This window comes from Acromyrmex echinatior, chromosome 12, assembly GCF_024713525.1.
Source record: "Acromyrmex echinatior isolate Ae372 chromosome 12, ASM2471352v2, whole genome shotgun sequence".
Lineage (NCBI taxonomy): Eukaryota > Metazoa > Arthropoda > Insecta > Hymenoptera > Formicidae > Acromyrmex > Acromyrmex echinatior.
In genome coordinates, this window is record NC_141863.1 from 8,931,301 (window position 1) to 8,949,207 (window position 17,907).

Sequence of the window (17,907 nt, forward strand, 5' to 3'; positions counted from 1 at the left end):
TTACAATTTCAACAGAATGTCTCTAATTTATCATTACAAATTATTTGGAGTTTTTTTCATTAAGTTTTATCAAAAAGTTATTATAATTTTAATAAAATTTTCTTAATTTTTCATTAAAATTAGTAATTTTTCATTGAAATTTCATTTTATTTTTATTGAATTCTCATTAAAGTAATTTATTTTTCGTTAAACACAGAGAATCATTTTCTCAGCAAAGTATAATTAAAATTTTATATAATAATTAAAATTTTTCAAATTTAATAAATCAAGTCAAGTTCATCGAAATTTCATTAAAATTTTACTACCAGGGAGACATTGTGTGAATTCCTCTCGAAGAGGAGTTTAGACGTATTGTAAATTCAATGTTACATTTAATTATTCCAGATATGTAATCATTTATGTTCTATTAAGATAAGACTTTGATTCACATAACAGTAGTATGTCATTGCACATGAAAACATATTAAATATAATACATTCTAAATACATTCTAAAAAATAAAATTCTTACCCCTTCCTGTATGGTATTTACAAAGTTCTTTTCCTCCTGATTTGTATTGTACTTCATGAAGAGGTTTGTCGTGTATATTTTCCTAAAGTCAATCTCGCCGGAATTTTTCACTACGACGAATACGTAGATTGAGATTGCCACTTGTATGATCAGGATTGTCAGGAGCAAACATGCAAACTGCGCGGAAGAAACATATATCAATTGCCATAACTCTTAATCCTTTTCAGACGGACAAAACTGCCACATTAAATAATCTTGCTATTTAATTTGTTCGATCGTAATAATCGTAAGCAATCGTGCTGTTTATGTGTAGGGGAAAGCATAACACACAAATAAATTTACATATGAAGGAAAGTGGTAGAGTTCACTTGAGAAAATTTATTCACGGAAAAAATGTTATGTTACCACAACCAAAAATAATATTTTTCACCTATTAGTTGTAACCGTACTATAATTCTTGTGACCAAAGTGTATTGATGGGCAAAAAATATTATTTTTGGTTATAGCAACTATAGCGTTTTTTCCGCATTAATATTTTTATCTTAAATCGATTTTTCATCGAATATATCTGTTTTGTAGTTATTCAAATATGCATAAAAATACATTATTTTAAATAAATTTTATATAAAATAAAATATTAGATAAAAAGTAATATATACAATATTATTCTTTAGAATTTTCGTAATAAAAATTAAAATAAGTTCGACCTGCTGAACTGTGTTCTCCTCAAATATAATTGTCTAGAAAACATCACTAATAATATCGATTCAATATGGACTCGTGCTAATATATTATTAAAGCAATAGATAAATAAATGCGTAAACCGAGTATCAGATAGAAATATATATATATAAATGTAACAATTAAATTTAAATCTTTATCAGTCATCTTCGATTTAATAAATGCAACATTAATTTTTATTTTCAATTCCACAAATCCAACGCGGATATTTCGAAAATTTGAATGGACTTGAATTATTATTCAGGATTCAATTTAAAATATTTAATGTATTAATATTAAATACAAGATCAAGAAAAGTTTCTTGTATGACAAGATAAAATTTGTTTATAAGCTTACCGTGACTACCATACAGTGATTCTCGCGAATCGCACCGCAGCATCCTAGGAAAGCGATGATAAAGATAATACTGCCGATGACAATCAATGTAATTGCCGGGAGCGTAAGATTACTCGTAACCTCCTCCAGAGGTTCGAAATAATTTTGCTTTCCTAATTGTACTAAAACGCCGACAACCAGAATGGCCAGACCACATAGCTGCAACAAGATATTTTAAATTTGTATATATATATATATATATATATATACACATATATATATAGAAATATAGAATTTTTAGAAATATAGAATTCAGAATTTTTTCAGAATTTTTTAATACCGTATTTTCTCATGTTGGTAAAAAAAAAGAAAATGCAGTACTAAAAAGTTGACAAAAAATTCTGAAAAAATTCTTAGAACTTTCTGAGAAGAAAATAAATGATTTTTATCTCTTGCAGCTTTTCTATAAAGTTGATAGTATTTGAGTAAAAAATTATTCAAGACCAATATTTGGCAATTTTTAGTAATTAATATCTTGTTAATTATTGTGAAAATTGCAAAATGATAGAGGATTTTTCGACTTAGTTTAGTCCTTTTTACCTGCCCATGAAATATTTGGCGATTATTTCCAAATACCCTGTATATATATATATATATATATATATATATATATATATATATATATATACACACACTATGTATTTGTATATATTCAAATTGTCTTTTTATTAGAAAAGAAAGTGGTATTATGGCATCCTACTTATATTTTATACAATAAGTTGATTAATAATTAATATTAAAATTTTAAACTTAACGATTATATTCGTCAAAGTGTTGTTTGATTCTAGATTCAAAGTTATAAAATATTTATTATACTTAGAATACTATTTATAAAAACACTGCATAATAAAACAAAGAGAAACAGGAATGGTAATGTAACCAAAAATAGATTTAAAAATTGTTTAAAAAACAGTATTTGTTATAAAATTAATAATAAAGTAAAATATTATAGAATGTATGTATTTAAATTGCAAATATATGTATGTATGTACGTATGTATGTAACACATAACTTTTTATGCGTATATAAGCTGCTCACAATCAATACTAAAAATCTACAGTACATGTAATATAAACTATAGATTAACAGTAGAACTATATATTCGATTTAGATTGTTTCTCTTTCGATAAACTTCAACTCACTATCTTATTCTCTTAAGGTGCGATTTCATGTAGCGAAAGCAAACAGACGTTTTACCCCTACTCCAATTTTTGTTGAGCGAAGTTGAGCGAAGTTGAGCGAAGAAACGCTCAAAGTTCAATATTATTTAACTAATAATAAAATATCGCTGAAATACGCGATATAAATGGCAATATCATTTTAAAGTATCATAAGTATATTTTAGAAAAAAATACATAACTATTCTTATGTATTATACAGAGAGAAATATAATATAGGAATATAATATAGGATAATATAACATAATTTATATAATATACATTATATATATATTATATATATATATATACACACATATAAACAGGGTGTAACTGAAATAACGTTCACTAATCATACAGTGCTTTTCCTAATAAAAAATCAAGTCAAAAAGTCCTCTACATTTTACAATTTTTTTGTAATAGCTAACGAAATATTTCTAAAGATTGCCGAATAAACGGATAAAATCAATGTTTAAGACAATTTTAAGATATTTTTCCGTGTTCTCTGTGAAATATTTTGAAGACTTTTCTTACAAAACTTTTAAAGATATCTTAAAGCTATCTTACACTGAGAAAAAAATTTTCTTAATTTTAATATACACATTTATTAAAATTAAATTTACTTAATTGAAATAAATATTTATTATGTTATAAAACTTCTTTTCTTAATTACAGTAAGTAATAAACAGTAACTAATAAACCGAAGCATTACAATTAGAAAATAACTTTTTATTTACAAATTTACTTAAATCTAATTTGGATTTAATGCATTACAGTATAATATTTGTTGAAATTTAGTAAATGAATTTTTTAAATATTAAATCCGGATGTTTTAATTTTAAAAATAATACTTCAGTAAATATTTGTTTAAATTTAATTTTCCGAAATTGTAAAGATAGTAAATGGATTATTTATAAGAAATAAATATTTTTTAAAAACAATTTATTATATTTTAAGAACGTATACTTAATTAAAGTTGATAAATTTGACAAAAACGAAAATAAATATTTACCTAGAACAAATATTTTTTTTATTTTAAAATGCATTTTCTTACCTACAAATTTTTTTCTTTCATTTTAGTGTTTTTGTGAACATTTTTTGTACAAGTCCTAATATGTATTTTCAGCAAAGAAAGTAACTTAATAAGTATTTATAATGGTCATCTATACAAGATATAATAGAACTTATACTTATTTAGAGATATAGTGCATTGAGAATACTGATTTTGAAATTCTAATTTTTATTTCTACTATTTAATATTCTTTCATTATATGTAAAATCTAAGACGGTTTTTCTTCTCAATGACAATTAGACGTGTGGGAATATTGTGCAAAGTTAAGTAATAATCACATTGAGTAGCCTACTCAAGTATAGTAAGTGTACATTAATATTTGCATGCACACATATAGTTTAAAGATGTGTCCATTATCAAGCTAAATCTCGAGCCGAACTTTACATTTCATTGTCTTTTGTCGATCCGTGCATTAAATATTCGCTGAAATGTTCATGTTTTCGAGGTTCGACTCGAGTTTGATATTGACGAACTTTATAAAATTATGCAGGGTGTCATGGCGCGTGGCTCGTCCTGCTCGAAATTTCATCAAAACTTGTAATGGTTTCGCAAACTTCTATGTGCAGTAAATAGTTTTTTCTTGTCTTTTCAAAATCCATCATAAGTTCGATTCTCGAATTGATCAGAATAAAAAACAGGTTAAAATCTTAGATTAAATCAGCCAAAAATTTATTGTGTGCATCATTATTTGCATTATTAATTTTTTAAACACATATGTATCTTTCTCTTACATATATATCTTTTTCTCTCTCTTCTCAAGTCATATATTTGTACGTTTTTTTTACAACTTTACACGTAAAGAGTGAACATTTTACGAAAATATGGAAGTTACAAATATTTTGCAACAATTAGGCCTAGCTACTTATGTTACTGTTTTCGAAAGTAAGTTTAATTAATAAATACATTTCAATAAATATTGATTGTATTTGCATATTACATTTTTCATGATTAATAAATGATTTTCTTAAGGAAAATATCTTTCTTCAAATAAATAAATACATTTCCTTACTTTAAAAAAATACGTTCACAGTTGCATGCAAACACATCGTTTACTAAAATTTCCTTTCTTCCAATACATTTTGTTCTCAGTGTATATGTCAAAATGTTTTAATTTATTATTCAATCATCTATTCTAGGACTATACAAGACATCTTCCTTTACATCATAAAAATCATTTTGTGTTACTTTCTCCTCTCGAATAGCAATCCTTGTATTCTTTGAGTATATGGACTCATGATACTCTGGACGCTTGAGACGGACTTTATCGTGCGAAAGAGCCAAATCATAAGCTGAACTGCTTATTATGCCCATTACTAATTACCTCCATAATTTTAAGAATATTCATGTAACCATCATTAAAGATACAAACTCAAAATTTGCGATTTCTACTATTGTTTTAGCGGAATGTTTAGGAGCAAATGTCCTATCAATGAATTTAACGACTCATATCAATGAATTTAACGATTTAACGATTCATTATTAGTTCTAGAATGGTCTCGAAAAGTTGAATATAATGGTAAGCGCCGATTATGGCAATTGGTTGCGCGCTATTTGAATCAATTGAACACGACGTCATTTTATCTCGTATATCTTAGACAATTTTCGTTTTTCCCAAAAAACATTTTTGTGGGATATTCTTAGACTATAAGTTTTCAAAAAAAGCAATAAAAAAATCGATTTTTTTGATTTTTCCCTCAAATGTAAAAACTCTCTTAAGTGCAACGAATCTCTTCTAGAAGATGAAGCGAATGTTTGACCGTTCCAGTAAAATGGCTCTGAGAAAGGAATTCGAGCAGCGAATGTAACAGGTCAGAGAAACATTAAACGAGTACTATTATGACAAAATTATCCTGGCAATCGTATCTTGATAGACACAAACGAGATTATCGACTACATTGTGGACAGAATACCCGACGTATGGCTGCGCGACCAGGTGAAGCTATGTTTCAAGGACGCTGCCGATTTGAACAGCAGTTTTTTTTTTTTTGATAGAGGCGTTCAAGAACATCACACTGAGAAACAACATGAAGACTAAACGGAATTCCGTGGTGTCAGCCAACAAAAATCGAAGGAGAGGACAAAGAAGCAGCAATTGAACACATCGAGCGATTTGCCACAAGTCGCCATTTGGTGTGCTATCTTTGGGGTATCTATATGACGCAATTCCTCGTTTTAACCTCTTCTTTCTTTAACATTGTCTTCTTCTAACTAATAGTAAGGACACCTAACCGGCGTAACCAATCAGCGTTAGACACATGCATTGGCACTCTCTTTATACCTACTCGTGATTGTATCGACCAATCGCTTGACGAGTTAGACTTAAATTTATGCGCAAATGCCTCGTACAAAGTGGTGGTAGGTTTAAAAAACTTATACCGAGATGCGTTTCTGACAAATAAAAAGATAGATTTATCGAAGGATGCCTCAGAGGTGAGAACTTAAATGAACAACCGATCAGTTTTCGCGCGATTGGCACATGCTGACAAAATAAAACTAAACGTTAGCTTAGATAATTTGACTAAAGAAGGTGTAATTCGAGAAAGTACCTCCCCATACGCGAGTCCAATTGTAAAAAAGTTCGAAAAAAGATGGTAATCTGAGATTATGCGTCGATCGAGAAATAAATAAAATCATGGTTAAAGACAATTTCCCAACGCCTTTAACGATCATTTGGATCTGGATTAAAGAGGAAGAAAATGTTTAGCTGTCTAGATCTATGAAATGGGTTTCTATAGATCCAGACAGTTAAACATTTTCATCATGTTAAGATGGCTGAATCCTCGATTAAATATACACTTTTATTACGTCATTAGGATAATTTGAATATTTAAGAATGCTCTTCGGATTTATGAATACCCTGAGAATCTTCCAACTCATACTTTAGCCATCGAACGACACTGGCAGAATCTAAATATTCTAACTTTGAGTTAGAATGCTTAGCCGCCATATATGCGATTAAAAAGTTTCACGTTTACCTGTCAGGTATTTGATTTAAAATCGTTATAAACTGCGATAGTTTCCGTCTTATCTTTAGTAAACAAAATATCAATCCAAGAATAGCACGGGTAATGTTTCTATAACAATACGATTATGAAGTAGTGCATCGACTGAATAAATGCATAGTGCATGATCTGGTGTAGCATTTTGATATTAGAAGAGAGTACTGTTGAACAAACGTTATCTACAAAACAGGATCAAGATATAAACATCTGTAAAATTTGACAGGTTGGAAAAGGGCGAAGCTATACGAGTTTAAGAATGGCTTCGTATATAAAAGATCAATAAAAACAAATTGCTATTTATACGTACCGGAGGGAAAATAATGGCATACGTATGTGTCATGACAATATTGGTCACGTAGGAGCAGGCAAGGTAATCGCGAGTATTACAAGTTACTGGTTCCCAATATGCAAGCAAAAGTGAAAAACTATATAAAGAATTGTTTTAAATTTATCGAATATTCCCCATCAAGTGGAAGGTCGGAAGAATATTTGCATAGTATCCCAAAGGGAATTTACCGTTTCAAATCTGTTATATAGATAAACGGGACCAAGCAATTAATCGGGCTGAATTTGTAATTAACAATACTGTTTGCAGGTCTACTGGAGATACTCCTAGCTGATTGTTTGGATTAGACCAGCTAGGAAAGACAAACGATCGTTTACGCTTAATTTTAAATGATCAGGTAGAAAGCGACAGAAACCTAATTGAACTGCGAGAAGCAGTCTCGCGTGAAATTGTGAAAAGTCAAGCCGCGAAAAAGCTTACGATATATCTCGAAAAATAACAATATACCAGACGGTTATGTAGATATGATTAAGACAGTAGGGACAAATTCAAAATTAATTCCAAAGTACAAAAGTCCTTATGTTGTGAATAAAGTGTTAGCATCAGATCGATATGTTGTAACTGATATCTCGAGTTTTCAGATTATACAAATGCCATATAACGATGTGGTGTCCGAGAATAATAGCTGGGTACACGATTAATTAGAATTAAGATCAGAAATATAATAGATTAAGATTAATTATAAGTTTATAAGATTAGTTATAAAACTAAGATTAATTGTAAGTTCTATTATCACTGTAATTGCCTTTTTCTTTTGATTTTGTGAAAATATATAAAGAAAAGAAAAACTCCCAGTGCGTGACCAAGACGGTCAGCGCGTCAGAATGGACGAGGTTGTAGGATATTTTATTTGGTATAATGGATTTTTCCGCATGACGACATAGTATGGACACGGGAAACCGATGGAAAACTCCGCAGTGATACAAGTCCCGCGCGCAGTAATACGCACGAATACGCGTATTATCGAGAGACACCAGTAAGCGTCAGTCAGATCAAGCCGTATATAGGCATCCGTAAGAAACGTGCGAAGAATAAAGAGTTATTCGTAACCTATGAGTTTTTTTTTCTTCTCAAAATTCCACAATAAAGAAATCGGTTAAAAATCGCCATTTGGAAAAAGTGATCTTTCGGAGAGCTCGGAAATATCCCTAATTCTTATATTTAGTAGCTCTACTTATTACATTTATTTAAACATTAATTTTTTTTAGAATATAAATATGTAATTTTTTATTTAAAAACCTTAAAATTCTTATATTTTTGGAAAACAATCTGTTTCTTCTATTGGAAATAATATAGCCAATAGCAAAGAATAATCATTCTACTGACAGAACTGCCTGGAGTAAATAAATTTTCAAGGCTATTTGAAAAATTTCTAAATGCCTAGTTATCAAATATAGAAATTCTTGAAATGAATAAATTTTAATATTTGCACATGACAAAAAAAATTTCCAGTTAAAATAATATTTATTTAATTGTCTATATTAGCTGTAAAAGATTGAGGAGAATTTTCAAACCGAATTTTAAAACTGAACTGATACCAATAGATTTGGTCGTATTTTTAATGTTCAAATAAATTTCATTAACATTTATTTTAATTTTATTATAAATTTTTAATTAAGCAACAAGAAGCTTTTGTACCAATTAATTGCATTATCTTCATAATCTGAATGAAATCTTGCTTATTGAATTCTTGGATCAATCAATGTAACTAATCGTTTTTTGCTCATAATATATTTTTTTCAATAAATTTTAAAATTGTTTCATGAAACAAAATAGTTGTAGGATAACTCAATGTTTTAAACAACTTGCAATTTCAATAATACTTTTTATACCAGGCATTACAAGCAAAATTAAAACTGTATATTCAGATTCATACATACTATTCAGAATCTATAAAAATTTAAATAATTGTAATAAAATTCATATATATCGTTATTTGACTGCCAAACTATAATGCGTCTGCAACAGGAATCGTAGCGATCATAAAGTCTGAAGTATATAAATAAAAAATTGATCAATCATAATTGATTATTTTCTTCACATTCAACTATGGGTTTGGTCACGATGTTGCAAAAGCTTTGAAGCGTTTTTTAATTAGTCAGTTTGTAAAATTCTTTCTTCTAATTGATCCATCAAAGCATTTGTAGCGAGACTTCGAACACCTATGATTAATCAATTTCTTATGACTTAAGGGAAGATATTGGAGCGACGGCCGAACTTGATCGAGTTCAATAATACAGATTTTTTTCAATCCAATTCCAAATTCGATAGTAGTGATTTTTCATTCATTTCTTTATATACTCATTTATTATAAGTATATCATTGTGACGCATTCAAACGCATTCATCTGTCTTTATCTAACATATTGCAACGCCATCCCTTGCAAGATCGAACACTGCTAGACATAATTATTGCTTTGTTTTCCGAGTCTTCGCTCGGTGTTCGTATACACGTCATTTGCAGAATAAATCTTTCTTGTGAAGCTTTCAATCTTAGTTTCATAAACTCAGTATTGTTTGTGCACGTAATATGCTTAGTGCTAGACTGTCGTTTGGTTTATACGAACTGTAAAACTTTTGTATTAAGGAAACATCTATGTATTAAAGAGACTATCAGGTGACAGCTCTACGAATTGAAAGAATATAAGTTTTTAATCTTTTTTTATTTTAATATAAAGTCTATTTCAGCACCATCAAATTTTGTGTCTACTTTAATCATGTAAAAGAATTTTTTATTCCGTTCAGTAAATTCGGAGATTTACATCAATCTGCAAAGTCCTGGTAATTTGGCCACTCCTTTTAAGGCTTTATGATCATTATGTCTCCTATTGTAGACTTTACATAATGGACCAAAAACAATAAGGCTGACAATAACTGTAGTGATGGACAAGAATATCTGCATTTCGGTTGCACTATAATTGAATCTTGTTCGTCATTCCTAATGACGCTTTCGAAAAAAAATAAGATAAAAAGAAAAGATTTTAAAAAATAATAAATAAACCAATTAATGTCCGATTAATCGATTATGACCATCAATTGACTCGGATTTCCCAATGATGGAGTGCTTTCAATTATTCGACCATAGATAATCGATTATGAATTGATTAAATGCAGCTCATTACTACAATTGTTGTCTAATATACTTGGAGAATAGAAAAAGAGTAAAGATTCCTACTGAAAAAAAATCACATCACTAAGTTACATAACGAAATCATGATATAATTAAAACAAGTAAATCACGTAACCAATTGTTCCAAATCAGTACATGATCTTTTTAAATCACATAATTAAAAAAATCACATGATATTAGAAATAATTTCATCTATCATGTAATTTTACAGTTATCGAATTTTAAAGAATTGAATAATAGAAATAGAAAAAAAAAATATATCATGTGATTTTTCAAATTACGTGATTTAAAAAAATCTCGTGTTGTGATTTAGAACAATCCGTTACGTGATTTATTTGTCTCAACTTACATGATTTCGTTATGTAACTGTGCGACGTGATTTTTTTCAGTAGGGATATAACGTACAATCATTGATACACAATGAATAGTTCCACATATCTGGAAATCATCCTTGAAATATCATACGTATGTGCATTATTTTTACACGTAGCTATGATATGTGTTATGATCGATCTTGAAATCGTCACAGGTGAACTAACGCATTTAGACTACGTAAGCAAAACGTAGACAGTTTTAAGTGCGTTCATTCAATCGATTTAATCTTTAATAATTTCCATCCTAGTTTTTCCGAATGACTAGCACTCCGTTGTAAGATACTCTGTGTATCGATAATAATAGTGAATGAAAAAATAGGAATAAGAGTAGAGTATGGAAAGTCATTTTTCATGAAAATTAAGGGTGCACCGGATTGTAAAATTATCGGATATCGGATATTTATATTAATAATCGCAAATTTATATCAATTGCCGATAATATCAGCGTTCTTTGATTACTTACTGGGGACCCTTTTTGTATGGACGAAAATTTGACCAGGGTTGATGATCTTTAATAGTATCTCGTCGGCGATGTATCATCATGATATATCATTTTATCCTTTTTAGTATTCGATGACAAAGACAAACGATGCATCAAGCGCTTCGTAATTCGGAATACTATAGTTCTGTATCCCATTCTTGTTTTATGTCTAATGAATGATAAAAATAGAGTGACACGATAGCACTGATACTGTTGATATCGCTCCCCGGATATAGCCTTAGCTGAATTTCTTGCACAATTTATTTTTTTTTATCTCCCATCGTGAAAAGAAAAAGAGGAAAGACGAATTGTATACGAAATTTAGCTGAAAAGAATAAAAGCCTGCATCAATAACGTAAACTTTCAATATTATATTGAAGATTGGAGATAAAAAAAATAAATTGTGCAAGAAATTCAGCTAAAACTGTATTCGGGGAGCGATATCAACAGTGTCAGCGCTACAGTGTCATTCTATTTTTAAAATAAACCAGACGTATTCCCGGATGCTAATGATATCCGGTCGGATAGTAAAAAAGTGCCGGATGATACCGGATACTTCTCGGATATCCGGCACATCTAATGGAAATGCCAATAAGAGTTTTAATACCAAAGATTTGCAATCAAATACTATAAAATAATAATAATTTATTAATTAATGACCAATCGCTAATATTGTATATACGAACTGTTCGAGCTTTGGATTGATTGAAATTTTTTGTGTTTTACATCAATAGGTCTTTTACCTTTGAAAGTCTAATAAAGAAAGTTATTTTTAGGATTCTTTTTTTTTTATTTATGCGACGTGTACACAGGATGGACTATTTTAACTTATCCAGTTGATTTCCTCAAAATCTGTAAGTTTAAGGTAAAAATGTTTCGTTTCAAGGGGAAAAGAAGTTAGTGATCTTGATTGACTTTGAGATGTCCTTAAGAATAGGTCAGGGTTATCTAAAATTTTTTTAATAAAACGCTCTCATTTATTTATTACATATTCTATAACTGTCTTTAAAACCTTTTGAAAACACTATAATAAAATCCATTTTCATTAAGTACTTTTCGAGTTATGACACTTAAAAGTTATAGTACCGCTTTGCATTACGCAAAATGCTTGAGGATGGCTAAAACTTCTTGAATGTTGTTCAGGTCTTGATCTTGATAACGGTTGTTAAGATCAAGATTATTGGAGATTGTTTCTATTATTTGTACTGTTAGAAATGAATTTTTAATATAAAAATAAAAATAAGAGGAATAATCTCCAATAGTCTTGATCTTAACAAATATTGTCAAGGTCCTCTATGATCTTGAACAACATTTAAGAGGTTTTTACCATCGTTTGGGCATCTTGGGTAATGCAAAATGACAACACTGTAACTTTCGAAATCTTATAATTCGAAAAGTACTTCCTAAAAAAATATTATATTATAATGTTTTGGAAAGCTCTTGTGCTACAAGAATATGTAATGAAAAATGGAGGGTTTCATTTAAAAATGTCAAGCGATCTGTATACATATATTTTCTCATGTTGGACTGCGTTCGGAAACACTATCCCAAGTGTCCCTGTATATCGTTTTATCCTTATTATTATTCATCCAATGTTAAACAAAGATAAAATGATACATGGGGACACCTGGGTGATGTTTCCGAACGCAGCCTTGGTAAAAATAGCCAATAAGAAAACGCAGTACTAAAAAGTTGATAAAAAATTCTTAAAATTCTAGAAAGAAAAAAATAAATAATTTTTGCCTCTTGCAATTTTTTTTTGTAAAGTTGATAATATTTGAGAAAAAAATTATTGAAAACCAATATTCAATTTTTACTAATTAATATCTTGTTAATTATTGCAAAAATTGCAAAATGGTAGAGAACTTTCTGTCAGTTTAGTCCGCTCTATATGTCCACGAACTCCGTCAGAAGAATTATCAGACACCTTATATACACACGTACAGAGTGTCCCGCAATTTTTGGCCAAGTTCTTTTTTATAGTTCGTGGACATGTAAAGCGGACTAAACTGTATCGAAAAGTGTATCCTGGTGTACCACTTTGCAAATTTCGCAATTTCGTTAATGAGATATTAATTACTAAAAATTGTCGAATATTGGTCTTCAATAATTTTTTACTCAAATACTATCAACTTTACAGAAAAACAACGAGAAAATTGTTTATTTTCTTCTTATAGAACTCGAAGAATTTTTTCAGAATTTTTTATCAAGTACTATCACTCAAATACTATTATAACTTTTTAGTATTACGTGTTCTTATCTCCCCAAGTAGCAAGCTGTCCTTATTTTGATGTCGATATTTAATCATTTTAAATTATTGACGTTATGTAACCTATTTAAGATATAATAATGATGTCATTTATTTATGACGTCTTTACAATGTCATGCTTAATGACGTCGAATGATCAATTGTCGATATACTAGTAGTATTAGTAATTAATTAATAACGTCATACATTTATTCCGTTAATAACACGAAAATAATGTATTTTTGATGTCAGTTTATGACATTGTGTGAGTGATAAGAAATATAAGAATTCACATCATTTTTACGATGTTTAAACGTCAAGAAGCTTATTATTCTTAAAATGAGGTTTATGTTCTTAATATTATAGTTCTGAAAATTACAAAAGTAATTGAATTTACTAGAATATTTATAACACTTAGCAAATTCGTTCATTTTTATAATTTTTACTTCATCTTAGACCGTATAGATTCGTCATAAGAATAACTAATTAATGACACTAAATGGACAACACCTCGCTACCGTTAATAACACGAAAAAAAATAACTTTTTAACGTCAATTTATGACATTATGTACCTGTGACAAATCCACGATGTTTGGACGTCATTTTAACGTTACATTCGTCATAAGAATGACTAATTAATGACGTTAAATAGACTTTGCTACCTGGGCAACTATTGGCCTGGGCTATATATTGGCAACTATTTTTACCAACATAAGGAAATGCGGAACTAAAAAATTCTGAAAAAAATTCTCAGAACTCTATAAGAAAAAAATAAACAATTTTTATCTTTTGCTGTTTTTCTGTAAAATTAATAGTACTTGAATAAAAAATTATTGAAAACTAATTTTCGACGATTTTTAATTAATATCTTGTTAACTATTGAAAATTGCAAAATGGTAATAGACTTTTCAACTCAGTTTAGTCCACTCTAACTATGTACGAAATATATGGCAATCATTCTGAGATACCCTATATAAATACAAGCTGTTTTAAAGAATTCCATTTTAAAGAATCCATAGAAATATCTCAGAAACTGCGTTAAATCGAAAAATATTTCAAATAAGTTTTTTGACTTCGAGAGAGACACAAGATGTTATCATTAGTTCGACCTTGGATAGCGTTGTCAAGATCAGAGCAAGGTTTGAATTTGAAAATATATCTCGAAAAAAGTATCTCATTAAAACATTTAATAATTACCCACATTTTAATTATTAAGAAATATACGAGATAAAACTTAGATCATTTCGACACTACTCATTACTCTAATTTTGTAACTTAAGAAATCAGTCTCTTAAACAAAGCATTATAGACTTTTACAGAAAAATTTTATTTGTTTTAAAATCTTAATATTTTAAGTTTGGCGATTTAACAACAAATCTACAAAAATCTATGAAAAAATGCATTTAAAAAAACGCGCAATTTTTCAAAAAAAAATTCCTGAAAATTATCTTTTCATCATTAAATGCCCAAAGGCAAAAGCCAATTTATTTTCATCGCGGATCACACGAGAAATGCTATTTTTTGATAATCCACAATTTTTAATTTTACCTGCAAAGTAATTAAAATTATGTATACTGTGTCAATATGTATGTATATATGTAGACACGCACCTACGCATCTATCAAGATGACATCATTGTATCTATAGTAGCTTATATTTAGCTTATATAGCTTTCTATTTACCAATTTTCAAATAATTCTCACTTGTGACGTCATAACTCAGTTGAATGCGCGTTCCTTTTGCATTCTGACAAGTGAAATCCAACTGCGTTTTTGGATGCTTTCCAACAAGCTAGTCAGTACAACACAGTAATCATCTCATTCTTGTTTAACATTGGCGAATAACAAGGATATAATAATGTATCATATCACCGTGTGTGTCTCTTGTTATCCTTTACCTACAATCTACACAAGATTAATACGCGTACTTTAATGAGTCTCGTAAATTCATTTCAAAGTGAGGTTGTGAACCTGAGTTGTCATGTGATAGCTTTTTACCAAAGTAAGCAAGTAGTGACGTCATTAATCTATAGTAGAGTATAAAATATTAAACTCATTTCAAACTCATTTGTGTATAAAGCAATTAATAGCAACCAACTAATAGCATTCTCAAAATCGAATTCCTGCTCGAAATTACGTATATTTGACGACGGCTCGGCGTCGTGCATCGCTTGCATTTATATCTTTCACAGAGATAATCATCTTCCTCGCCGCGCCAAGGAAGTATTGTTCCACAGATTACATTCGATTTCATACGATTTCATGTGATTAAGTGTGATTACAAATAACTTTTTTTACTACATATGAAGTCATTTGTAAATAAACAATTTTATCTAATATTATACAATGATTTCTCGTGATTGCATATATAATTATTGGATTATTCATGAGGATTTCATGGCTGCTAAAACTGATTTAAAGACATGCGATGATTGGAAATTACTGACGATATTAGACACATATAACGGGGGGGAACCTGTTTTTTTATTAATGTCAGAGTGTTCACGAATTCTTGTCTGAAGTTGTCTCTTCGTTTGGCCAATATATTATGTTGAATTGCAATCGTTGCAAGATATTTTATAAACGACGTCATGATTCGACATAGAATCGAGTTTGTCTTTGTCCCGTTTTATATAACTCTTTAATGTGTTCGGAATAGAAAATGCTAACTTTTGATTAATATTAGAGGCTATTGATTGGAAACTCTCTGAGATGGTCTTTACACAAGGGATAGTAAAAAACCGTTCTTTGATTTTGTTTTGTTTGACATGATTAGCGCCCTTGTTTGATTTTTATAATGGTATTTTAATCTTGTGTGTATGGCCAAAAAATAAATGACAGTGAATAACCATCAGTAGTATGATAATAGTTTCTTTCATATTTTTTTGGTGGAAACTGGGATAATATTGTAGAATTATTCTGTCTATCATTCCATATACAATACAATGTCCTTTTTGTGGTATATGGGATGAATGGAAATTCAGGAATCTACCTGATTATGTAGATTTGTGATATCGGTCGAAAAAGATTTTATTATTATTAATAACTATTGTAACATCTAAGAAATTTAATTTGTTATTTATGCTAATTTCGAGAGTAACTGCAATCGTCCGTGTTGCGAATTAAAAACTTCCAAGATGTTATTAAAATGTTCTGACGGAGTTGCTAACAATATATCGTCTTATCTGTAATATAACGGTATGTATAATGATAATTTATCTAATGCAATTTGTTCTAGGTCTTCTAATACGATGTTACCATAATCAGAGATAACGGTGAGTCCATTGGCGTGTCAAAAATCTGTTTGTAGTAAATTCCATTAAAACAAAATACTGTCGAATTAAATATCATTTGAATTGAAATTAAGAATTCTTCTTCTAGTATTTTTGTATTTTTGCCAATACAATCCTTTTTTTTTATATGTCCTTAATGACTAAATCTGTGGGAACATTCGTAAATAGCGAAATAATATCCAGAGACGCCAATGTATGGTTCTAACTGCATTTCATTTACTTTCTCGACCAAATAAAAGCTGTTTTCTACATGGCTTGGTGCCTCCAATATGCGCTGCTTTTAATGATTTGGTGTAAATAAAAAGAGATTGTATAATGGACTATTGATGCACAACACTATTATGGATTACCGGTTTTATATATTTTTGGCGCGCTATATTCTCTGGGCGTGATTCTATCTGTCGTTAATAGTTTTCTTTCTGTGAATATATAGTCATTTACGAATTTGCTCTTTTTCCATTTTACCAACAGACCACGCATTCGTTACCTTCACAGGATCTTTTCGATTTTTAGATAGGTGTTGTTATCAAATAACATTACATCCATTTTGAAAATTTATTCATCTTTTTCCATGATAACTGTCACGTTACTCTTATTAGCCTTGGTGATAAGTATTTCGGGATGTTCTTTAGCAAATTTTTTTGTTAATTTAAACCATTTGATTATTAATTTGTCATTATAGTTTAATGGTAACGATAAAAAATTAATCCTATATTGTAATTGTAGACATAAAAATCAATCGAATTCAATACCATAATCATACCGCAACACACCAAGTATTGGCACACCATGTCCGCAAAAAATAACGTCAAGATGTCAAATTTATAACTAAATTCTCGTTTAACAGCAAAAATCACGTTAAGTTTATCAAATTGAAATCAAAGATAATAAAATAATCTAAATCAAGATAAATTGAAAATTATTATATAGTGATAATAATTATAATATGTATAGTATATAACTTACAGTTATGGCGTGAAATAATTTGACATATAACTGTCTGATAGTAATAATTGTTTCATCTATAAATAGCCCACTATATATAATTTATCATTGTTTCTGCATAACATCATTAATTATTCTATATCAGAAATTCCTAGTTTTATAAAAAATAGTTTTGATCTAATTAATAAACTTAAAGATGTTAAACTAGAACCAGATTCTATGTTGGTTTCCTTGG

General features: G+C 29.2%; 1 protein-coding gene across 1 annotated transcript in view; it reads right to left on the minus strand.

Annotated features, from left to right (window-relative positions):
• Nucleotides 1-17,907, minus strand: part of Tspan6 (tetraspanin 6) — a 53,148-nt gene that overhangs the window by 14,541 nt on the left and 20,700 nt on the right. Inside the window, exons 2-3 of the mRNA XM_087411604.1 lie at nt 1,587-1,784; nt 510-686 (exon numbers count right to left, since the gene is read on the minus strand). Coding sequence (XP_087267730.1) covers nt 510-686; nt 1,587-1,784 — 375 coding nt within the window. The remainder of the gene's footprint in view (nt 1-509; nt 687-1,586; nt 1,785-17,907) is intronic.